At 41.0% G+C, this 25,495-nt stretch overlaps 1 protein-coding gene across 6 annotated transcripts in view; it reads right to left on the reverse strand.

The window, feature by feature from the left end:
- TSC22D1 (TSC22 domain family member 1) overlaps window positions 1–21,791 on the reverse strand; it is a 140,831-nt gene extending 119,040 nt beyond the window's left edge. For all 6 annotated transcript variants that reach the window (XR_004279061.1, XM_032314290.1, XM_032314293.1 and 3 more), the window contains exon 1: window positions 18,910–21,791. Coding sequence is in view for 5 of the 6 variants with exons in the window: in XM_032314290.1 (XP_032170181.1) it covers window positions 18,910–21,767 (2,858 nt within the window). In the remaining variant the exon portion in view is untranslated. The remainder of the gene's footprint in view (window positions 1–18,909) is intronic.
- Window positions 21,792–25,495: the final 3,704 nt, after the last annotated feature.

Consider the following 25,495-nt stretch of genomic DNA (forward strand, 5'->3'; position numbering starts at 1 on the left):
GTTTCTGTAAATTTAAGAATTTTGAAGCAGTTCTCGAATAGTTGTAACACTGTCCCAGCAGCCTAGGACTCAGAAGAATTAATCCCTGATGCTTCCATTATAAGTAATAAATTCCCTTTGCTCATATGCATCTAGAATGGTGATACCAGATACACGCCATTCTTAGGAGGATTGAGAGAGAGTCACTCTTTTCCTACAGGGATTAATTCTCTTATGGATCCCCAGGCAAGAAAGGCTATACCAAAAATGTCACAAGGGTGCAGAATCACTGGTTTAGAAGGTTATCGTATGGAGAAAGTCTCCGACTATGTAGGCAAGCTTTTAATTTTAATTTACAGTGCTTCTGAAAGGAATCATTCTTACTTACACAATAATAAAAGCAGATACTATGTACAACAACTATAAAGAACTGAGCTAGGTGCATGACATCCTTTATCCCCTTAAACCCTCCCAACAACAGTGCAAGGGTAGCTTACTCCCACTTCACAGGTAAGAAAACTGGGCTTACATTTACAAAGGTCACACAATGCAAGATAGCATAAAGAAGATTAGCTACCAGATCTGATGCCAAAGCTAATGCTCATTAAACTCTACCTCACTGTCCACTATGCTCCTTAATCCATAGCTAGATTAATCAACTTATTTGAATCAAAAGGCTGTCATGCACATCATATACAGAGCAACTAAGCATGATATGTTAATTTGGATAATTTAGAAAATATATTAAGATCTATGATGCTTTTTCAGAGTACTAGACAAAACTCTTGGAAGACCAAAAGCACAACTTTTCTTTGTATCCTTAGTACCTTTGTTCGGTGCTAGCATACACAACAAGCATTCAAATATTTCTTAAGTAAATAAATCATCACAATACCAGGAAAGATTAGAAATACTATAAAAAGCTCCAAAGGCTAATAGACAACTGCTTAAACTAGCTTAGGTAGTTTTTCTAAAATATTTTATATTGCTAGATTTAGAGATGTAGGCAACAAAACTGTTTAATAAGTTATCAATTATCACCAGTTCCTCCTCTTTCCCTTCTATTCACAGTAATCCTCTTCTAGACCTTTCTGCTACCTTACTCATTTGTTGAGTCTCTGACTCAGACCACTACATGGCATTTAGGTCACGTATTTATAAGCTCAAATACAGCACAACTTGAGTTTTGTTAGGCCAGAGTGTCTACGTGTTAAAAGTTTTTGTTTTTGCATATTGGATCCATTTCTTAACAAGAAAATTTAGTAAGATACTGGTAAATCCTCATGAGCTAAAAATACAAGTACAACTAGAAACTAAACCTTTAAATAAAAGGAAAAAATCCAAAGTGGGTCCCTTTCTGCTTTCTATTTCACAACAGACAACCTCACTTTTAAACATTCTCCCTTTAGGGGCACCTGGGTGGCTCAGTCAGTTAAGCATCTGCCTTCAGCTCAGGTCCAGATTTTGGAATCTTTGATCTCAGGATCCTGGAACCAAACTCTCCCCCGACCACCCCAATCAGGATCCCTGCTCAGTGGGAAGCCTGCTTCTCCCTCTCCAACTGCTGCTCCCCCTGCTAGCGCTCTCTCGCTTGCACTCTCTCTCTCAAATAAATAATTAAAATCTTAAAAAAAAAAAAAATTCTCCATTGTGATTGCCTACATGGATGGGGAGAATGGCAAATTTAGGCTGTCAAAAGCATACGAATAAGTAAAATGTCTAGAAATGCAATCAAATTATACAAGATGTGAAAATTACTGGCTTTCAGTAGCTTTTGGCTATTACATAGTAGTGGAAAGTGAAATTATGGAAAAACTGAGTAAGATTCATACTATATTACTATTCAGTGATAAATTAAGTTACTATATCCATTAAGATACTTACTATTAACTACAAGATTTTAGGAAGTTCCAATTGTTTCTTTATATAATTCAATGTTTATAAATCAGGAAACACACAATGAAAAATTAAACAAAGCAGCTCTACTGTAAAAACTTTGAGTTAATAAAATACCTAAGGCCAAGGACACCTAGGTGGCTCAGATGGTTAAGAATCTGCCTTCAGGGTGCCTGGGTGGCTCAGTGGGTTAAGCCGCTGCCTTCAGCTCAGGTCATGATCTCAGGGTCCTGGGATCGAGTCCCGCATCGGGCTCCCTGCTCGGCGGGGAAGCCTGCTTCCCTTCCTCTCTCTCTGCCTGCCTCTCTGCCTACTTGTGATTTCTCTCTGTCAAATAAATAAATAAAATCTTTAAAAAAAAAAAAAAAAAGAATCTGCCTTCAGCTCAGGTCATGACCCTAGAGTCCTAGGATGGAGCCCTACATTGGGCTCTCTGCTCAGTAGGGAGCCTGCTTCTCCCTCTCCCTCTACTGTTCCCCCTGACTGTGCTCTCTCGCTCTCTCAGATAGATAGATGGAGAGAGAGATAAAATAGACTAGAATAGAAGACCTAAGGCAATTGTCTCAAAAAATAAACTCCTCCTTCTAAGATAACAAGCAAAAAGACAAGGTAAATCCTGTTCTTCAACTTACTATAAAAGTATTCACATAAATTAGCATTTTCTTCTTCCAATTATAAGCATGAAATGCAAACCAAATGCTATAACCATTCAAAATTAAAAGACTGAGTCATAAAATGTGCTATTATGATTCAACCGATTAAAGTGAGTTTTCTACTTTAATAAGTATCTTAATGTAACTTGATCATGTTAAGCATTAAAAAATATATATCCTAAGTATCAATAGCTTATCGTAAAAGCTCACAAAATGAGACCAGCAGAAGGCTACTAACTTGACTTACTGAAAGGTTCGTGTCATAAAATTATTTCTACATTCATTTAGTCTTAAAAATTGGATTTCACTTAAGCAAATTCTCCAAATTTAAAGTTTATTCTTTAGCAAAAATTTGGAAAATTTAATCATTTGGGATAGAAATGTTTTTAAAATTAAAAGAGTTAATTAGGAGGGGCGCCTGGGTGGCTCAGTGGGTTAAGCCTCTCCCTACAGCTCAGGTCATGATCTCAAGGTCCTGGGATCGAGTCCCATATCGAGCTCTCTGCTCAGCAGGGAGCCTGCTCCCCCCCCCCCCCCCTCTGCCTGCCTCTCTGCCTACTTGTGATTTCTCTCTCCGTGTGTAAAATAAATAAAGTCTTTTAAAAAAAAAAAAAAGAGTTAATTAGGAGAAAACAATCGAAAGGATCACCCTTAAGAACATCACTCACTGTACAACTCTATAATGAGAATCCAGTGAAATCTACAGGACTAAATGCCTCCATCTTCATAGGCTAACAACTGCTTTTGACAGCAGTCAGCTGCCACCTCGTATGGCTCATTAGTGGGCCAAGACAATCTCCAGAATGGTTAAGAGTACAAGCTTTGGGTCAAATCACCTAGCGGAATACTCACTCCATCACTTAGTATTATATGACCAAGTTACTTAACTTGATAATATTTTACCTAAATAATATATCTGCCAATAATACAGTAAAAGAAAAAGAAATTTTAGAATCATCTCTCTGTCATCATATAATCCTCAGGTCCCCTATAAATTCATCATTCGTCTTATATAAATTTACCAAAAAAAAAAAAAAAAAAGCTAAAGTGGTTGATAAATCAAACATTATGTTCCTTCAATAAGCATTAAATATACTTATTCCTAAAAGGATTGGGGTTCAGAATTATGGTAAATTATTATGGGATTCAAGAATGAAAGCAGGAGGGCGCCTGGGTGGCTCAGTGGGTTAAGCCGCTGCCTTCGGCTCAGGTCATGATCTCAGGGTCCTGGGATCGAGTCCCACATCGGGCTCTCTGCTCAGCAGGGAGTCTGCTTCCTCCTCTCTCTCTCTGCCTGCCTCTCTGCCTACTTGTAATCTCTCTGTGTCAAATAAATAAATAAAATCTTTAAAAAAAAAAAAAAAGAATGAAAGCAGGAAACATTTTAAGATATCTAATTTGGACTTAACCTATCTCCCCATTTTGGATCCATCCCTCCTCCCTGGAACCTGAAAACAACTAAAATTCCTAATAACAAAATATAACAGTTGTACAAACATATAAATCCTGCTGTCATTTCAGAGAACAACTAGTAAATAATGCTTGGTAGATCCCCAAAGAAGAAAATAACACAATGAAGCTGAAGCTTCACTGTCAGACGAAACTTTATTCCAAGATTCTACAGTAACAGGGAGCATGAACTGAAGAAAAGACATGGCTCCAAGCCTAAGTCTGAAAGGGAAGTAAACTACAGTAATAAAGCCTAAAAAGAGGAAGAAAAGGAGAAAGCTAGATATTTGATGGGTTATCAGCACCTGACTCGTGGACAGCACTACAGCCAAAACCCATATTTTTTCAATCCACCTCACACCACTTTGCACCCAAAGCAATACACTTGGAGAAACAAAAATCAAGCAAAAAATAACTTACAAGCAGCACTTTTCTAAAATGAATTTGCTACTATAAGTTTTATTGACTATCATCTTTAAAAAGTAGTTTCTAAAACATGAGTTCTTTCCCCCAAGCAGAAAGAGAATCCTCATCATTGTTGAAAATACAATAAAACACAACCAAGAAAATAAAATTAATTTAAGTATAAACAAAAACTTCCTTAGCATGTAAGTGGGTTAGGTTTATCGATTTCATTTTTTTTAAAGATTTTATTTATCTATTTGACAGAGAGAGAGAAATATCACAAGTAGGCAGACGGCAGGCAGAGAGAAGGGGGGAAGCAGGATCCCCGCTGAGCAGAGAGCCTGATGCAGGGCTTGATCCCAGGATCCTGAGATCATGACCTGAGCAGAAGGCAGAGGCCTAACCCACTGGGCCACCCAGGCGCCCCAGGTTTACCTATTTCATAATCTCACTTTCAAATAGTGAATCATTCACTGTATCATGTCTCTTTGGTGTAATCTTAAAATTTCTAATTCCTACTTTGCTGTCAGGCTATATGCTACTACTTGCCTAATTTGCCCCTGCCTTAGAATCCCATTTCTTTTCTTTCCCCTCCCTCATCTGCTTTAAGGTGATAAAGATGGCAAACATAACACTTAAAAAGTCTAAAAAAATAACCAAAAATACTATACAAAAATAGCCCTAGAGGAAGAGGGTGGTAGCTAAATGGCTTTATTTTGTGATAGCAATTTCCAGCATTTTGGAGGCCTTTACATTCCAGAGGTTGTATTCCAAAGGATTAAGTTACCAGTGTTCAACCTCTGGATTAGTAGAATGTTGCCATATGTGGACTGGGTCCTTGCCTCCATAGCTTTCCTAATGAGGCCAAAGTCACTGATTCAAACCATTATCTCAGACTGTAACCACAAAGACAATATGCCTCCATTTCCACCACTGACAGCAAAAGGAATTACTGAGTTCCTCATACCCTATTAGGGAAGGAAGGAACTAGACATCGGAAATAAAGTCAGGAGTTCCCTAAAACCCAACACTGAGACCAGGCCATTACAAAGCACAAAAACTAAAAAGGGCCCTCCATTCCATGTCCAATTAAGTCAAGACTCCTCAATCTTGTCTCCGATGCTTTTCAAAGTTAGCCTTATCTTCCATATTCCTATATACAGACACCATCACCTACCAACTTAGACTATGTCCTATGCTCTTTTCCATAAATACTCCCTGTACCTTGAACCTTCTTGGTAAAGTTTTCTCTACTAAAATAACTTCTCTCAAATGCCACCTCTTCAAAGGCATGTGATCTGATCTTTACCTTCTGACTCTCAATACTGCTTTATTAATATCTCTCATGACACATAGCCTACCTTTGTCATCCTTTTCCCATTTATTGCACTTCCATCCCAAGTCATTCCCTAAAATGTATCAAGCAGTCAACAAAGGTAGATATAAATACTACAAAATAAATTATAAATAGGTGAAAAAAACTGAAACAAAGGACCAAAAACAGGAGAGTAGTATTTGGAACCTTTTATACCTATTATCTGTGTCTGTGTGTGTGTGTGTGTGTGTGTGTGTGTATGCGTACACACACACACATATATGTATATCTGTATGTATAGATACACACTTATTCTTGATTTTAAGTAGGCTCTCCTTAAGGACAGAGATTCGTGCTGTACAAATACTTACTAAATTATATCCTTTCAAATACATAGGAAATCTAAAAATTTCAAAATATCCTTTTAAAAATTATATTTCTTTATATGTATATCCACACATATACGAATATATTCTCAAAATTTTAAATGGCAAGTGAAAAAAAGGCACCAACATATAATTTACTTTTGTGGCACTTTAAATGTCAATAAAATAATCAAATTACTCACATTTAGTGTCGATGACAGCACTAATGCTTTTAACATTTTAAATAACTATATATACCGTTTCCCTTGTGGTAGAGACCTGAGAGTGCTGGGGCGGGGGGCAGGGGGCAGTTAGGAAGAAATTATTCTTCCTCTTTCCACTGCCTGGAAAAGACTGGCAAGTGAATGAATGAAAAGAAAGGAGGGAAAAGTCTCTATGATCACTAGTGTAAAGAACCAATCCTAAAATATTAGTTCACACTTGGATTTCTTTTCACTACTAAATATATTTGGGACACATCTGCTTTGGATTAGACACAGATGAATCCTATGAAAACAAACTGCAAAAATCCTACCTGAAGGTTATTACCACTTACCCCTCACACTTTTAAAACTACAGCTATAGATAATAGCCTTTCCAAAAAATTAGGTTATTTTTGTCTGTTGATTTTTCAAAATGAGAAGAGAAATATATTGCTTTAAGGGAAGACAGACTTGGAAAGTGAATACAGTAGTTTTCTAAACTGAGAAATTTCCTAACCAAAGGACTTCTATACTGAATCACTTTACAAAAAATCACTATCCCTCTAATTTATCTCCTTCATTCATTAAAAAGTAACAGAAAACATAATTTCCTGACTGGTTCTTTCTGCTTCCAGGTGTACCCCCATTCCAATCCAAACTATGGATTCATTTGATACTAATCTTCCTTGAATGTGACTTAATCAAAAAGTGTTGAGCACCAGATCACTCCTGAATTCAACCTACAGTCACTTCCTATCACAGCCTAAGACAAACTTAACTCTATTTAGTCTGACTGTTCCCCTACTGGTACCCTGAACGCATTTCTTTCTTTCTTTTTTTTTTTTTTTTAAGATTTTATTTATTTATTTGACAGAGAGAGATTACAAGTAGGCAGAGAGGCAGACTGAGAGAGAGGAGGAAGCAGGCTTCCTGCTGAGCAGAGAGCCCGATGCGGGACTCGATCCCAGGACCCTGAGATCATGACCTGAGCCGAAGGCAGCAGTTTAACCCACTGAGCCACCCAGGTGCCCCCTGAACGCATTTCTTATTTTTTCCCTTTTATTAGTACTCTCTTACCTGAAACATTCTTCAACCCAAAACTTTCAAAAAGTCCATTCAAAACACTGCATCCCTGACCTACCAAAGGTCAATTCCATCCCATCTGTGAACTTTGAATGCAATTTCCTCTATCATTTTCAAGTCCAGAGTTCCGTTAGTCTGAGAAACATTTTGTAGCACTATTTGAGAATTCACTTAGCCTTTCTGAACTTGTTGCTTCATCTATAAAATAAGAGTTGAGTGAGATCTCAAGATTTCCAGCTCTAAATTTCTGATTTGTTCATTTTGTATTTCATGTCATTTAAAACTGTTATTTAGCTCTAATTATTGTCATGTAATTTCACCATATGTATGTTGTATATACTCCTTAAGGACAAAAATCATGTTTGATTATATCTTTGCCTATACCATTACTATGTAATAATTTATACCTTGTAGGTACTCAATAAATATACCCATTTGATAGTCTGCTGAAAGGGAGACAGAAAGAATTTAAGATAACAGGTACAGTAGTATATCTGGGAAGAATTGAAACTTACTCCTGTATATCAGAACAGCTATGCATATAATGTCAACAGAATGCAGAGCTTCTGGCTGTAATGATATCCCTATCCCGGATATTTATGGGGTTTTTCTTCTGCCACATGTCTGAATGCACTCACTCGATAATATTTCAAAACATACTATGAGCTAGGCACTATTGCATGCAGTGAGAATACAGAGGTAAACTGGATGGATAAGGTCCTTGTTCTCATGGAGCTTATGTTCTTGAGTACAAGAATAAGAGTACCATTCCCACTCAAACTTCCAAGATCAAGATAAGATTATTTGAGGACAGAACAAGATAAGAGATATCTGCAGTTCCCCATGCCGTCCAATACAGGAAAGCTGACTGAGAAAACAACTCTCAATACCACTGTCAGAACAACTCAGTTCAGACCACATGCTAACAGAGGCCAACAGAGCTCAAGGGTCTTAAGAGGACAAACTCGGGAACCCAAACTGCCTAGATCTAAATCCTAGCTCCAACTTACTAGATATGTGACCTTGAATAAGTTACTTGTTTTTTTCCCCAAGTTAATCATTCTATGCCTCAGTTTCATCTCCTGCAAAATGGGGGTAATAATGGTACTTAAAACTCATATAAGATTTTCTGAGAATTAAATGAATTGATAGACATAAAGTGCTTAGAACAATCCTACAGCTAAGTACTATAATTTTGAACTCTCTTACTGTTAAATTGTTATAGAGTCTATGAACAAGCTAAAGACAGTACATAACACCCAGTAGTAACTCAATATTTAATCAATGACTGAATAAATGAACCAGACTGTTTTCTTCCTCTGTGAATATGGAACAAAAGTATCCTATCAACTTTAAGACTGCTAGGACTCAAGGGGATATAATCTATTTCAAAGTACTCTGTTAAAAACAAACCCTCCAAAGTCACACAAGAGTAAGACTTCATTACTATTACCAGTAGAAATGTATCATAGCCATACCACAGCAAAAATTTGCTAGATATTAAATTGCATGTTTATACCTTCAAAGCATTCCTAACTAGTCAATATGCTGTTTATTACCATGTGAATGAATGTATACTAAGAAAGTCTAATACTGAAGAAATCAGGTAACTAGCCAAGCTGGGAAAAATGAAGTCTCATCACAGTGAGCAATTTTATAATCAATCCAATCAAAACTTACTCAAAAAAGGAATACTCAGGCATGTACCCAAGGTATCAAAAGTTCCCTAACCTGAGTGGTGAGCTGATAGTATAAAAATAATCTAGAGTCCTGGGAAAATAAGCTGCTATCACATCTGTCTTAACCTCATGCAGCTCAGAGTAACCCTTTATTCTACGGCGTCCTGGATGGGGAAGGGCAATACCATCCACACCATGGTAAATCCATATGCACCAGGATTTAAAGCTAATCCTTAATAAAAATCAATCATAGTAAATCTTCTCCCCAATCAACACAAATATGGTTTTCAGCCAAGCAACCAGGTTTTAATATGGAGAGGTCCCTCTCCTAATGGATGACCATTGCACTACAACATCAGATTGTACATTTTCCCTTCTGTTTTTAATTACCTAACCTTAAGAGTAAAGACCTCATCTCTTAACACTTTTTTATGCCCATTTAACACCCACTCACAGGTAATCAATTAGTTTAGCTAATTTTGATCACTGCCAAACCTTTTTCATCTGCCTTTAATTAATCCATAACTTACCTGTTCAATAACAAGTAACCATAAGTAAAATAGATCAGTTAGGAATTTTAAACAAGTAATTAACTCACTATCTACTAAACTGTTTAATAAGGAAAACTCTCAATACAAACAACATTTTTACAAGTTACATGTTTATATTTTCAACAGCTGAAACTGTACCAAAGGACTTCCAAGACAATAGTTGGATACTATTTAAGCTTCATTATATATTGAGATGAGCAAGCCAAAAGATGATAAAGAATACTGATATTCTAATTTTCAAATAAATAGGGGTTTTTTTGGTCTTAACCAAGTTGGAGAACTTTTACTAGCATAAACAAAAGTAAATACAAAAGAAGCAGAAAAACACAAAACAAAATGCTTGTTACAAGCAACAACTAAGATTGCTCTTTTGGCTCATAAACACAGCAAAAAATAATCAATTAATTCTGATTCACCTCTATTAAAGGAGGAAACAGTGATATCACATGGTCATCTATACAGAACTTATTTACCTTCCAAATATACCGTAACAATGATTTTAAAAAGATAAGTTGTCCTTATCTTGTGCCACTTGGCTTCATTTATTCACTAGGCAGATTTTTACTAAGTATCTGTTTGTTAAGCACTGAAATACACTTTGGATATGTAGAAGCAAATCAAGCATCCCTGTCTATAAAGCTTAAAATCATCAGATAATATCTCTCTCTCTCTCTCTCTCTCTGTCTCTCTCTCACACACACACACTCTACAAACTAATAAACATTATAAAAGAACATTATTAACAAAGAACCAGAGTTTAGATTGCTATGTCACAGAAGGCCTATCAAAAAGTGACCGTTAGTACTCATGTGATGAGCCCCAAGTAGTGTATAGAATTGCTGAATCACTATATTGTACACCTGAAACTAATACATTGAAATAAAAAAAATTTTTTATAAAAACATGTCAGTTAAACTTTGAGGAGGAATAGAGGACAGGTGACACAGGGGATGCTTAGGCTGAAGAATGTGTGCTTGACCCTAGAGGAAGAACTAAGAATGAATGGCAACTTGAGGAACTGAAAGAAGGCAGTTGGAACACAGAAAGCAGAGGGGAAAGTGGCACTACATGATGCCAGAGGTAAACAAAGGCAAAAAGTAATTACTTTCAAAGGGATAGGAAGGCTTTAAAGGGTGCTGGGCAAGTGAGAGTTCTGAACAGATTTTTATTTTAAGAATATCATTCTGACTGCAAGATATAATATTGGAGAAACAAGAGAATGTATGCAAGAGGCTAATGAGGAAGCTACTGTAGTACTTTAAGAGTTAAATACATTAGACTAGAGTTGGGGCAATGGTGGGGGCAGCAGATGAATTCAGAATATATTTTGTAGGATAAGGTCAGGAAGTACACGGTGAGAAAAAGGGGAAGTTATCAGGAATTACCCTAAAGTTTCTGAAGTGAAGAACTAGTAAGAAATAATAATTATTAAAAAGAAGATAACAAAATAGAAAGAAATTTGAGAGGTCAGGTAATGAAGAGAAACTTTGTGCTCTGTTGAGACTATGAGAATGCAAGTGGAGATGCTTTATGAAGGCAGAGAACAGTATCACCTAAAGCTAAAAAAAGTGTGGGCTAGTGATGCGCATTCAGAAAACTGATAGCATACAGACTGTATTTAAAGCCACAGAGCAGATGATCACTTGCGGAAAAGGCAGTTAGGTGGGAAAAGGACTTAGAAATCCAGAGAAACTCCAACATGGAGTCGGACAGAATAGATGAATCTGAGAGACACTGAAAAAAGGAGCCAGAAAGGTGGGAAGAAACTTAAAAAGGAGAGCCCTGAAAGCAAAAGAGTGTTTCAAGAAGAAGGAAAAATAAAAGTCAACTAGGCTCAATAATGCTGAAACGTAAGATTTCCACATCAAACTGGTGAGGAAGAAATAATGGGGGGAAGGACATGTGAATATACGTGAAGCTAGAAAACAAAGTCAACCTAGAATCTAAAATTAATTACAAATAGTTCTTTAAAATAATGTAAACATGCAATTCATGTAATTTCTTTTAATGAGCCATTAAAGCATGTTCCTACCATGACACGCTCAACACGGTGACACGGCAAAAACCAACCACCAGAGTTCCAACATTGCAGCATGCTTCTAATATTGCAGCAGAAGAGGTCATGCTTTGCATAGTTCATAATTTTAAATTCAACTTCCTAAACAAGAACCAAAATCTAACTGTTGCCTCACAATTATGAAGCCAATGCTACAAAGACTGAATTTAAATTAGAAAATTAAAAGTTTTCCTGAAAAAATAATTTTCATACAACTTCGAAAAGAAAAAACAATATTAAACTTAATTCACTTATCATTTGCATGTCTACTGCACTCCAGGTCCATCAGTTGTGATGCCTTTAACCACTTTTTTCCCTCACCGAGGGCTTACAGGCAAACAGCAGTATGTTCTATGGTAATTCTACTTTTGAACAAATATACAAATCAAAGAAGCCTGCCTTTTTTCAGGTTTTCAGCTACTCTTGTTTATGGGCATTACGCTTCCTTCTTGTTGGCTTCATTAGTAGAAATACCAAAAGACTTTTAGTTGGAAAAAAAATTTTTAATATTAGCTGTTGTGCTGCTATGTGTGTAACCAGAGACAATTCCACCTCTCTAGAAACTACGCTTCAGCTTATTCACCAGTAAGACAGAATGAACTTAACTCACAGGGTTGTTGAGTTGGCTTAATGTGATAATAAATATTAACTGAATCTAATCCTAACATTTCTAATCACTTCTATGAACTGAAATACCGAGTTATATACTATTATTATTTCTACTGAATATAAGCCAAGCAATTCCACTCTTAAAATTTATGTACTTATTACAGATCAAACCTTGGAGCAATGACTTTATTAAAATTAGCATCATTCTTTACATTTAATAGTGCAGTGTTGTATAGTTAAGATTAGTATATAATGAGAGTAAACACATAATTTATACTCCTTTTCTAAAAACCCACTAAAATTACCCCAAAAATGAATTTTTTAAGCTATAAAGACATAAACCCACAAAAATTGAGAGAATGGGTAAAAAGACAATAGCAACAAAAGTTTGGAAGCTGGAAAGCAGATGGTTGAGTGACAAATGACTTAGCAAACACTAGAAAATCAAATCTTTAGCAAACAGTGGAGAAAGCCAAGAACAAACCCAATTTAAACTGTAAAATCCCCAAAAGACTCAGCAATTGGCAGTACCACATACATCTGAAGTGGGATATGGGGGAGAGAGGGAGCTAAAATAAGGAAGATTGTTTAAGTCTTTTTAAGAAGTAACCAGCTCCACTGATCCTTACTGTCCTTCCCCAGTCCCAACAGAAATCTGAAAATATATTGTCTGGAGAATACAAAACACCGTATCTCAAGACTGAGAAAATCAGGTACAGCCGCAGGCAGTAAAACATACTAAAACAGGGTGATTGAGCGAAGAAATATATATGGGGATGCTAAGACTCTCCCAAGACCTTTTACCCAACTTCCCTCCTATCCCCCACAACCTTCACCTCCAAGCAAGAAAGAGCCTTCTACAGGGAATCTAACCAGCTCAAAGGAAATACGTGAAGACACTGACATCAATAAAGTCCTCCAACCAAACATCTGAGCCTGGTTACTATACAGTAAAGGCTAACAAGTATCACTGAGGATTTCTAATTATGATTTTACTTCCCTATTCACAACACAACCACCAACCATCTAAGGTAAGGCTACAGAACATGAAAGATAAAGAACAAAGCAAATACAAACTAAGAAAACAAACCTGGGAGACACTGATCACACAAGGAGAAGAAATCTTTAAAAAATAATAATAATAATAACCTTTATATATTCAGACAGCTAAAAGAAAATATTGTTATTAGAGCAAGATACTATTTCAAAGGAGCAAAGTCAAAAAACAAAAGCTGTGGAAAATTAAATATATAACATATGAAAACTCAATAGAAGTACAGCAAAAAGAAAATGAGATGGAAAATACAAGAAAATTAGAAAAGAAATCAAGAAGGTCCATTATCCCAATAAGAAGAGTTTGAGAAAGAAACAGAAAATAGAAAGAAATAATCAAGACCTCGTTCAAGAAAAAGTCCCAAAATTAAAAGATGTTTCCAGACTAAAAGAGCACACCTAGTACTCAGCAACATGGATGAAAAGACACCTATACAAGGATCCATGACTATAAAATTTCCAAACACTGGAAACAGATACAATCTCAAAAGCTTTCAGAGAATTAAAGAGAGAGAGAGGAACAGAGAAAAGGGTAAATAAGGCAGGAAAAAAGGAAACAAACACACAGGTCACATACAATATTTGGAAATCAGAGTGACTTCAGACTTCTCAAAAGCAATATGGAAGCTAGAAAGCAATGGAGCAAAATTATAAAATAATACAATTTTACAGGTAGTATTCTTAACCTAACCAAATAATCAAATGAATTTCAGGGTAAACGGAAACCATTTTTTTAAGATTTTATTTTTAAGTAATCTCTACACCCAACATGCAGCTCAAACTCACAACCCTGAGATCAAGAGTCGTATGCTCTACAGACTGAGCCAGGCAGGTGCCCCCTAAAACAATTTTAAAACATCAAGTAAGCCAAGAATGAACATGACATGGATCACTGCAAAATGGAAATCCAACCACGGAAGAAAGTGAAAGGAATCCCACAATAATGGTTGTGTACTAAGTCTAGAAGACAGTCCAGAATGGATGCGGGAGGGACAGGAGAGACTGCCTCAGGAAGATAAAATTGGTGATAATACCTGAACATTTCAAGAGACATTTGACGAAAAGCTGAATTAGTGATAATTACAGCAAAACTAACCCAGGGGTGGAGCAGAGACATTGAACTTCAGCCAGATCACCCTATGGTAAAGCTAACAATCAACAAGTCACACTGAGACTAGATAAGCTCTTTCCTCTCCTAACGTGCAGATGTGCAGATGACCAAGAATTACCAGACATCTGAGGAAAGGCTCTATCACAAAAGGCAAAGCAAAAATAGGAAGAAAGGCATACAAAATTGGCAGAAAGGCAATTTGGAGGAAACAGATGAAAACTTTGGGGGGGGGGGGCTAACATTTTTATAGGCTAAGTAGTATATAGAAATATATATTCTATATATTCTAGTACACTATATGCATTAGATAGCTGGGGTGGAGTGGAGGGAGGCAGGCAAGTACAGCACATTGTACAGGACAGGAAAAGTGGTATTTTACAAGAATATTCAATTATCAAAAGTGATGGAATCATAGCTATTAAGAAGGGTACCAGGAAGTAAAGGGATCAGCTGCGTAAGTGATAACGAAATTAAATCTTCATTTTCCATCCAGGAAGTTAATAAAACCGAAACAAACGCAGAGTATTTTATTTAACACAGACTATACATAGCATGTGAGTTAGACACAGTTCTAGAGGCTTTCCAAATTCATATTCTAAAACATCCCTATGAGGTAGGTACTACTATCCCCATTTTTAAATGAGCCAAATGAGGAGGCATAGAGAAGTTAAGTAGCCCAATATTACATAAAACTAACAGCTGACAGAGGAAGATTCAAACCTAAACAGTATAAACCCAGAGCCCATGCTCCTAACCATCTAGCCATGTTGCATATCCAGCAACAATATAAGCATGTTGTTTATAAACTAGGAGGTAAACAGGACAATCATCTAAAAGAGGTTAAAGTGACTGCTTTTGGGTAAGGAAAAATGGAAAGGGGGAGGTAGGAAGCTTTTGTTTGCGTCAATAACCATGTAAATTACTTGACCCTTTAAACTCTGCAGGTATAACCTAAGTAAAAATTGAAGCCTATAATTTAGAATTTTATAGTTAAAATATTTTATCTAATGGTACTATCCTCAGAAGAAGGCAAAATGAGTATTACTCCTATTTTATAGATAAGAAGACTTTCATTCCTCTTTAATAAAAATTTGAGAGCCTACTACGTAACAGGTATTGTATTTAGAAAAAAGCTATCAATTCACCTCAACGATGAGGTTAAAGAGGTGCAAAAAAGCAAGTCTTTTTCTTCTTTTCTTTTCAATTTATTACACAAATTATATGATCCTGCATCTCTAACAGTTGTGCTTATGATAATATATAAATATATATATATATACATATATAAAAATACATAAATTTTAAATAGTGATGGAAAAAGCAGAGAAAGGTCTGCTCATTAATTCACTCAAATATTATTTAGTTCTTGCGGTGCCTGGGTGGTTCAGTCTTTAAGCGTCTGCCTTCTGCTCAGGTCATGATCCCTGAATCCTGGGATCAAGCCCCACATGGGGCTCCTGGCTCAACGGGGAAGCCTGCATCTCCCTCTCCCACTCTCCTTGCTTGTGCTCCCTCTCTCACTGTGTCTCTGTCAAAATAAATAAATAAAATCTTAAAAAAAAAATTTAGTTCTTGCCCTTGAGGAGCTCAGAGTCTTATGAGGAAGACAGGTAAACATAATAACTGAATGTGTGCAGCGCATTAAATAGAGGAACACCAAAAAATGTTCCAGAAGGAACATCTGAGATAAGTCTTGAAGAATGAATAGAAGTATGACCAATTTTACAAGGGAGGCTGTACTAAGAATTGGAAAGCACAAAACATTATAGATCAGTGTGAAATACCAGTATCTTCCCTGTGTTATAAAGGTAAGTTCATGTTAAAAGCGAAAATGAGATAGTAAGACCTTTTTGATGAGAATGAATTTTAAAAAACAAGATAACCTTAACGCCTGACCCATGTTTCTAATTTTTATAGTCTTGACCAATGATCAACTGAAAGCATTTTTCACATGCCTAATGAACGTTTTAAATTTTAAAGTGTTAAGAGTATTATTTTAGAAACAGACAGAATAATCTTTCATTTACCTTACCACCAAAATGCTTTATTGTTAACATGGTTTCTAAGTCATAATATTGAAATTATAATGTAACCCCCTTCCTCCCATGAGAGAGAAATTGGTGACCAAACCCCAGAAGATGCATGTGACATGGAAGCTGTCATGGGAAGAAAAGGTAAGAATTTTTTTAATCATTATCACTTTTTTCTCCAGTAGATAGTCTCAAATTCCCTTCCAAAGGCAAATTTAAAACATTTCTTTTTCTTTAGGGATAAAAGAATAATTTGCAGTAAAACACCATAAAGAAAATAATATATACATGTTTATCCTTATTGGCCTTTATAGGTACTTTAGGGGTGACAAATTTTGATTTTTCAACATTTAAAGAACACCTACGAAACAAAAATTTTCTGGCTTTGATGACTTAACTTTGATGTTAACTAACAAAAAGTTTAAATATGTAGTAAATTCAAAACAGGCAGAGTCAACTCAGGTTACTTTACACCAATACTTAATCATACTTCAGTATGGTTTTTTTGTCCCTTTATTTCCAAACCTTTCTACACAGCTTGCCCCTAATTAATCTTCATCTCACTTATTCTATGGAAAAATTAATTTTGTACTAAATATCTTAAGCTGGCCTCTATCCCTACAATTAAAAACCTAGTTCTAAGTAGCAACATCTGACTTTAATTGTCTGGAAGAGCAAGTTGTGGAAAGCTCTATCACGCCCTACCACCAGGGGAATAAAAAAGGAGAAAGTCATGCCAGGAGACCACAAATGGTAATTAACAAAAATCATGGCAGGTTTCAATTCAAAATGTGTGGTTTTCATTTGTGTATTTCATCTATCTTTTATTTCTCTGAATTTAGCACCTACATATTAGACCTGATTTTCAGGAGTTTCACTCAATCATGCCCCTTAGATTTAGAAAACATTAATATTTGGGACAAATAATTCTTTAAAATTATAGTGACTGTTAGCAATTAGCATATGAAACAAAGTTTATCATTAATTATAGTAGGACTACTAAGGAAACTACCTCTTAGAAGAGCTCTAACTCTTAAGTTCAGTTTCGTATACATGATACAGAACACATTTGGTTAGATAACAAGGTTTTAATTACATGACTCCTGGAAAAATTTTAAAAAAACAAAAATCTTGAAAGACAAGATTTTAAATTATTTCAATTAACGATGCCTTTACCTTACATCTTTTAAGGAACTAAAATATATATATATATATCATGAAAACCTCACTGCAATATTTTTCTAAGACTGCAATTCTTTTGAAATACCCTCAATTTCTCCCAAGTGAAAAAATTTCCAATTGGGTCTGATGAAAGTTCAATCACAAAAATCTACAACTAACACTAAAATAATTAAGTGTCTTTAGAGTTTATTCAAAGTTCGATGGTTAAAATGAGCAGCCTTTTGTCATTAACTCCTATGATACTCTTTTGATCAAGGTTAGTCACAGACCAGCAAATCTGTGAAAAGAACATTCCTTTAAAAATCAACTTTAAAGCAATGTAGACTCATTAGACATTTCACAACTTTTCTAGGCAGTCAGCTTAAAAGACACAATTTGATTCAATGGCATGTTTGGAGCATTATTTCCAGTTCAATTACAAAAACACTGGATTAATACTGTATTTTTGGCTTTAGGTATTTTTTTGGCAAAGAGGGGAACAGGTGGAATACATTATCTGGAGAACAAAGTCTTATTTTCAAGCCTCTGTAAATTCAACCCTCTAAGACTTTCCTTACTTTTTAAAATGGCTACCACCTTGATCTACCAAACAAAAGGAAAAACGTACAGGATACTTCTTTCAAAGATAAACCTGGTAATTTTGACAGTGTATACCCTCCTCCCCCACAAGATACTTTTTAAGATTCCCATTCCTGTTCTGGTCAGTTAAAATGACCATTAAATAAGTACACAAAAGTTGGTCAATTACAGTATAAGGGCAACCTATATAACCCAGACTAGGTCATCTTTTTCCTATAATGTCTGACTAGGAAAAGCAGGTAACATTACCTTTCACAGACTAAGATCAAACACAGTAGAAGTGAAAAGGATTGTCCAATCTAGTAAAGGAGAAACCACCGTGGGAACAACCCCCACTTCAAGAGATTATCATAAGGATTTTAGAAATTCAAATGACTAGATTTACTATTATATGGGTTAGCAAAAATTTTCCGTTCATAATAAATCCCTTTAAAAAGCATTTCATAAGTAACAAAAACACTTGGTGCCTCCAGACCTATACTTTCTGCTCAATAACTAGTCTGTTACATATTACTTGCACCCACCACTTACTATCCACTCTGAAACCATTCCACCACTCTTGCTCTAGAAAACTTACCACGAAACCGCATTTTCACATACAAAAATGAAAAAATAGATAATGCTTTTGACAAATGTTGTGCAGATACATAGCTACTGAACAGATTAACTTTGAATCTGTTGAATGTCTGCAGAAACACGGCATGATCTTACCTCTCATCCTCGCCATCCACCAGGGGTGTCGTCAGCGGTAGCACCTTCAACGGGAAAAGAGAAGCAGAGGCTGCTAGGCTGCTGCTACTCCCATCTGAGACTGCTGACATTCCCCCACTGTCACCACTGATAGTCTGAGGTAAGCCAACTAAGGAGGGTTCCGCTGGGCGCCTGGCATCTTCAATTTGGCTTCCAATTGCCTGAGCTAATGATTGTGCGGAGAACTGAGTAGAACTTAGTGGGATCTGTTGTGCCAAAGGCAGATTTATATTAGTTGCTATCAAGGGAGGTTGGCTAACACTTTGAACCAAATTGCCATTTTGAGTGGCAGGGGTTTGTGCTATATTCTGTGGTGGAACCAAGTTTGTTGGGGCAGAAGGCATTCCAGAAGGACCGGTTGAACTAACCTGATTTGTAACAGAAATACTACTAGCAGAGGGCAAAGGGCTAACTGCAGGCAACGGCTGCGAAACTTGAGCTACTGATTCTACTCCTTGAGGCTGGGGAGGCACAGTTAACAAGGTACTTTGGGGTGCAAGGACCAACTGTTGAGGAAGGCTTGAAGCACTAGTTTGAACTCCCTGATGAATAATCGCAGTTGGAGCAGGTGGGACTATCTGTGAAGATGGAGGAGCACCTTGCGGAATAACTGAAGGTGTGACTTGGGTAGAGGGTCCCTGCACTGCAGTAGGTATGCTCGCTTGTTGACCAATATTTGCAATCTGACTGCCAGGAGGTACAACAGATACAGCCGCCTGAGCCTGGCCAACAGGCTGGCCAGATGCCCCTGCAGGTTGTGCTTGGATTGCTGCGGGCTGCACTGGCAGCTGGATACTCTGTGGCTGGGCTGTAGGCATCACTGCTGTTCCTGCTCCCACTCCTGCAGCGCAGGGCTGTCCCGAGGACACTGCTGTTTGGAGAATCGGTGGCTGCTGTACATACTCTGAAGCGGGATTCTGAGTCACTGCTTTGCCATGGCTTGGGACCATCTGCGTAGAAACAGCCGGTTGCTGCTGTCCATACTGTAACTGTTGGGGTGGGGCCCCTGGAAGGGGAGCCTGCACTGGAGGAGCCGTCTGAGGATATGGCAGTTGGGGTTGAGCCAAACTGGAAATGGAAGGCTGCTGACCTAAAGCTGAAGTTACACCAACCACGCTAACAGGTGGTGGCTGGATACCAGTGGCAGCACTGAGCGTGGCTTGCAGAGGTACTGGCTGAAGACCTTGCTTTTGAGGATAGCTCAGTTCTTGAGGCTGTAATTGTACTTGCGTGATCTGCGATTGAGAGATACTCGGAGGACCAGAGCTGCTGAAATCCACCTGCTGAAGAGCCATACCTTGAAGAGTTGGCGGCTGCGGCTGCGGCTGCACCACCACAGTCGGGGCTCCCATCTCTCCACTTCCCACACTCTCTGTGTAGTGACTCAGTGTGCTGACACTACTGCTCACTGAGCTCCCACTAGTGCTCTCCCTCTCAGAAGTCACTTCTGCTGGGTTTTGCTTTACTGTTTCCACCACTTTATTCATCGCCACACCTTCTGCAGCAGGTGCAGCATTGTCTTTCTCATAGAACTCGGTGCAAGTCCATCTACCTTTTTTAAAGGGTTCGGAACTAGAATCTAACTTCACAACTCTGAACCTGGACGTGTTAACTGTTGGCTGTTGCTGCTGACTTGAAACAGATCCCACAGTCATCCCTGCAGCTGCGTTAGGGGCACTGTTGACAACAGCGGAGGAAGAAATAGTACCATTGCCCATGCCACTCAAGATATTCACATTAACACCGCTGCTAACTCCAGGCCCCACGCTCACACTAGCAGCACTAGGAATATTGCTTGCATTTACACTAGCATTACTAAGCATGCTGCTCGTCACACTAGGATTAAAACTACCCACAGCAGTAATGTTAACAGTATTCATTGTATTCGTGCCAGTAACAGAACTTATACCTATACTGCCGGTAGTACTTGGAGCACGGATATTAGTCATTACAGATGCAGGTGAGCCACCCGATGAGACAGCAGAAGTTGGTACAGCTGGCATAACACTGTCAGAGCTTCCCGTGGCCGAGAGTTTTCTGGATACTGGACTCGAGGGTGGCCCTCCGGGAATGGATGTACTGGCCACACCAGCATGGGATGGATGGTGGTGCCCATGGTGTAGGTGGTGCCCGTGATGAATGTGATGGTGGTGATGGAGGTGGTGTGGATGAGCATTCCCATTGATCACAACATTCTGTTGGGGAAGGTGAGGCAAATGAGGCTGCGGAAGGTGGGGCTGGTTGGGAGAAACTGCCCCAGGTGTCTCAGCTTCCTGGAAGTTATTCAGAGTCTCTTCTGAGGAGCTGCGTTCAGGCTCCCCCAAGTCAGTAGCCCTGGAAAGTGACACATCAAGGATCTCGGAAGAAGACAGATCTTCCGTGTGAGATTCGTCCAGATCATCATAGCTCTCAGTGTCCTCTGCTATACTGTTGTTAGAGCTGATGCTGGCGGAGATCTGAGCCGGGGTAACGCTCGTTATCTGGAAGCCACTTTTCTTTTTCATCTGAGTTCCGCCTGGCGCAAGAGGCTGTGCCTGCAGCTGAGCCTGCGAAAGGAGGTTCAGGCTTTGTGGAGGCGGAGGCTGTGGTCCCGACGTAGAAGATGCTGCAGGAGGTGGCGGCTGGAGCAGCGACGGAGGCGGAAAATCCTCGGAAGATGTGGCACTACTACCAACGCCGGTACCTGCTGCATTGAGAGCAGAGGCGCTGCCACTACCGCTGCCCCTTCTAGGGAACATTGCCGGGTGCGCCATCTTCCTAGCACTAATGTCTGCAGCGGCCGCGGCCGCGGCGGCGGTGGACTCAGGCGGCTGGTGCATTGTGTCGGGTACCGGGGGGCGGAGGAGGCGAGCGCAATTTCCTTCTGCACCGTAATCTTTGTATTCAAGACGCCGGGGAGGAAAACGGGACCTGACGCTCCGCCCGGCGCGGTTCCTCCTTCTCCTCCTCCTCAGCCGAAGGCGCCGGCCGCTCCTGCCTTCGAGGGCGAGCTTCGGGAAGGGAGGATGAACGAGGGTGAACAGGGCGGCCAGGGACCCGAAGGGGGGACCCCTTCAGTCCTTCGCCATTCACTTTCCCCTCTAGTCTCACACCCCCCTTTATATTCCGCTTCACGTGGGGTGCGGGGCAGGAGGGAGGGGGAGACAAGGCAAGGGAGAGACAAGGGGAGGGGGTGGGAAAACCGAGAAATGCCCACCTTCTCCGGACAACTCAGAAACCACCTCAACCCCTCCTCCCGCCGCGGCGGCGGCGGCGGCGGCCGCTGCAAAGCCCTCCCGGTCGCTCTGCACGAAGGCAGCGCGGAGCGAGTGTCGCCTTCCCCTCGCCACCCCCAGCGCCGCCGCCGCCGGCAAGCCCCGAGCTCAGTGTCGCTCAAACCTCCCCTCCCGGCCCCGCTGTCCCCGCTTAGCCCTCCCCCCACGCCCCTCGGACCCTTTCAAACCCCCTGGGCTCGCGGCGGCTGTTCCGTGAGCAAACGCTGGCCGCGGCTGGGGCCGGGGCGGCGAGGCTCGGAGCGGGGCGGCGGCGGCGGGGCGCCCGGTACGGTGAGCCCAGCAACGAGGCGCGGGCGGGCGCGCAGAGACGCCGGGTCCTCGCGGAGCACGGCCGGGGCGCGGCGGCGGCAGTGGCAGCGGGAGCCCAGGGACCGCTCCATCACTGGCAGCCATGGAGCCCGAGCATTTTCCTCCCTCAGGGCAGGCGCCTCGGCTCGGCACACGTCCTCGGGGAGGAAGGGGCCGGCGCCCGAGCCTCCCCGGAGGGCGGCGGGATGTGCGCTAGCGCAGAGGGGTGCGAGCCGCTCCTGTCCTCTTCCTCCGCAGCCGGCTCGTCCTCACCCTGTGCTCCCGCGGCCGGGGCGGGAGGGGGACCGCAGGCAGCGGCGGCTCCTTCTCGGCGGCGTTGGTGGCCAGACGGGCTGGTGCAAGCGACTGCAGCCGACGCCGTTCAAAGGAACGAGAGGTGGGGTTGGTCGGTGTCGGCAAACGGGGCGGGTGAGTGGGTGGGTGCCGAGGGAGGGCGGCGGGCGGGGAGGGGGCTGTGATGGTTGTTACTAGTGCTCTTCTCCAGCTCCACCGTATCCCCCGGTCTCTCGCGGCATCGGGAGAGGAGGGACCAGCGCCCGAGCGCAGGAGGAGGAGGGGCGACCGCCGGCGAGAGGAGGCGGTGGCGGTGGCGGGGGGGAGGGGGCAAGCAAAGGAGAAGGAGGGAAGATGGCGTCTGCGCATGCGCCCCGGCGCCGCAGACATAAAGCCGGGTCCGGCGGAGAAGGAGGCGGCCGGGCTTCTGGCCTTGCCGAGCGCTGGGTGTCCGGACGGAAATTGCCGAAGGCTCGCGGAGGCGCCGACGCCGGGGGATGGTGGGGGTGGGGAATTTCGGCCGGGGGAGCGAATCCGGGTCTGAGTTTTGGCCCGAGTGGGGGTGGGGCAGGGTGCGGGGCGCGCGCAGGTTAGGTGTGTCCGCTCTGTTCTCACACGCGGCCGGCGCGCGCGCGCGGGCACGCGGCAGGGGAGGGGGAGCTGCGGGGAGGGGCCCGCAGAGGCTGCCGGAGCCCCGGGTCTCGGGTGTACGCGCCCTGGGTGGTGTCCCCGCCCTGGATGGTGTCCCCCCCGCCTGCGGAATGGGTAATGAGGCTTTTCTCCGCAGCAACAGCATCACGAGTTTCAGTTCCCAGGAGCCCGCCGCAGCTGCCGCCACCGCCAGGACACGACATGAGTCAGGCTTTCTTCCTTGGCGCGTGGCGGAGCCCTCCCCTCCCGTCGCCGCACCTGGGCTCGCCCCCGGCCCGCGTCGCCCGCGCCCCCTAGGCGGAGGCCCCTGCGCCGGGAGCGGTCTTCGCGAGGCCAGAGTGTCTTCAAGATAGGTGCTGCCTTTTGTGCCTTTCAGTTGTGGCTGCCATGCGGTCCCCTCGCCCTTCGACGGGCAGGGGTAAGCTAGCCAGGCAGCTGTTGGCAGCTGTTTGCTATTAATTGCTTAAGTTCCTCCGGGGTAGGCTCCTTAGAGAGCGCGTGCTTGCAGCCCATCCCTACCTGGACGGAAGAAGGAGCCTAGCCCTGTAAACTTAATTGACCTCAACAGGTGGAGCTTATCGCCGGCGGAGATGTCTTTTCGTTTAATTGTCCAGGCTATAGCCTCCACAGATTTGACTGAAAAGACACATCTTGGTGGCAAAATGAGTGCAGTGACAAATGAAGACCACGTCTTGGGGTTAGAAAAGAAAAAGAGCCATCTGCAATTCCAGTTTAAAAAAAGGAAAAAACCTGTATGGTCTGAGCATAGTTCTATAGAAGCCGTGTTAAGTTTGATTGGAGGCAATTGACTGGAAGTTGCTTCCCTAGCATTACCCGGCAAAACATTCTAGCTCTAAGCTAGAATGTACTAGGAAGCGAGAATGTGCTTCTCGCCCAGGAATTAAACCACAAACTGATAATGGAGAATCCTAGAGAGAATTTTTTATTTTTTTAACTTAGATTGTTGGGGAACTAAACTTTTATGGTTAGACATCTAATTTAGGAAATCTCACAAATTTACAATCTGTAATCCTATTTCAGGAGCTTGTTTAAGCATAAAGAGCTGTAGTGTCGCACAGTTTGATAGACATCTAGTTGTCAATTCGGTGCATTACCTTTAAGTTTCTTTAAACGATTGTCTTCATTCCCTCCCTCAGCGTGTCACAGTTCTATTACTGAATAGGAATGCACCCTTCCTATCCCATGTGTATCCTGTATCAAAATTATGATACATTGTTGCTTTTTCTGTGGTCTCTCCCTCTGAAACGAGGGACTACCTTTTTTACTTTAATTTGCTAATGTGGAGCTGTGTGCTAGGTACAAAGTAGGTGCACACAATATTGAAAATGGTGTGATAATAAAAATGAACTACATTTGAAAAGATCGTACTTGTGTTACGATATTCATGAACATGTAAATGACTATTTTTACATACCCATGGCCATTGGTATATTTTACAATAATAATTTTTTTTAATACCCAACAGTTCTTGTTGCAGGTGAAAAGGGGAATTAATGGTGGCAATCCGACCTGCTATTTCAATAGTTTGTGAATGGAAATTAGAAACTATCCCAGCCAATTGAACGTGCAATGGAATGTAGATAGACAAAATGTGTTTCTTTGGACTAGTGTGAAAGAAAATCTCTCAATGTTGCATTAGGTCCAAGTTTAAAATTACCCCAAACAACAGCTCAACACCCCCTTGGACCCTAAATACCCTCTGTAATTGTGCTGATATGGTTAGAAGCAGAAGAAACATTTAAAGTCTTACCTGAATTCCACAGAATGAGTTGAGATAGCCCTATAAAAGCAGATACTCGTTACTTTTTTTTTTTTCCAGATTTTATTTATTTGACAGAGATCACCAGTAGGCAGAGAGAGTGGGAGGAAGCAGGCTCCCAGGTAGGGAGAGAGCCCAATGCGGGGCTCCATTCGAGGACCCTGAGATCAGGACTCTAAGATCAGGACTTGAGCCAAAGGCAGAGAGATGTAACCCACTGAGCCACCCAGGCGCCCCAAAAGCAGATACTTGTTCTGAC

Source organism: Mustela erminea, chromosome 15 (assembly GCF_009829155.1).
Source record: "Mustela erminea isolate mMusErm1 chromosome 15, mMusErm1.Pri, whole genome shotgun sequence".
Taxonomy (NCBI): Eukaryota; Metazoa; Chordata; class Mammalia; order Carnivora; family Mustelidae; genus Mustela; species Mustela erminea.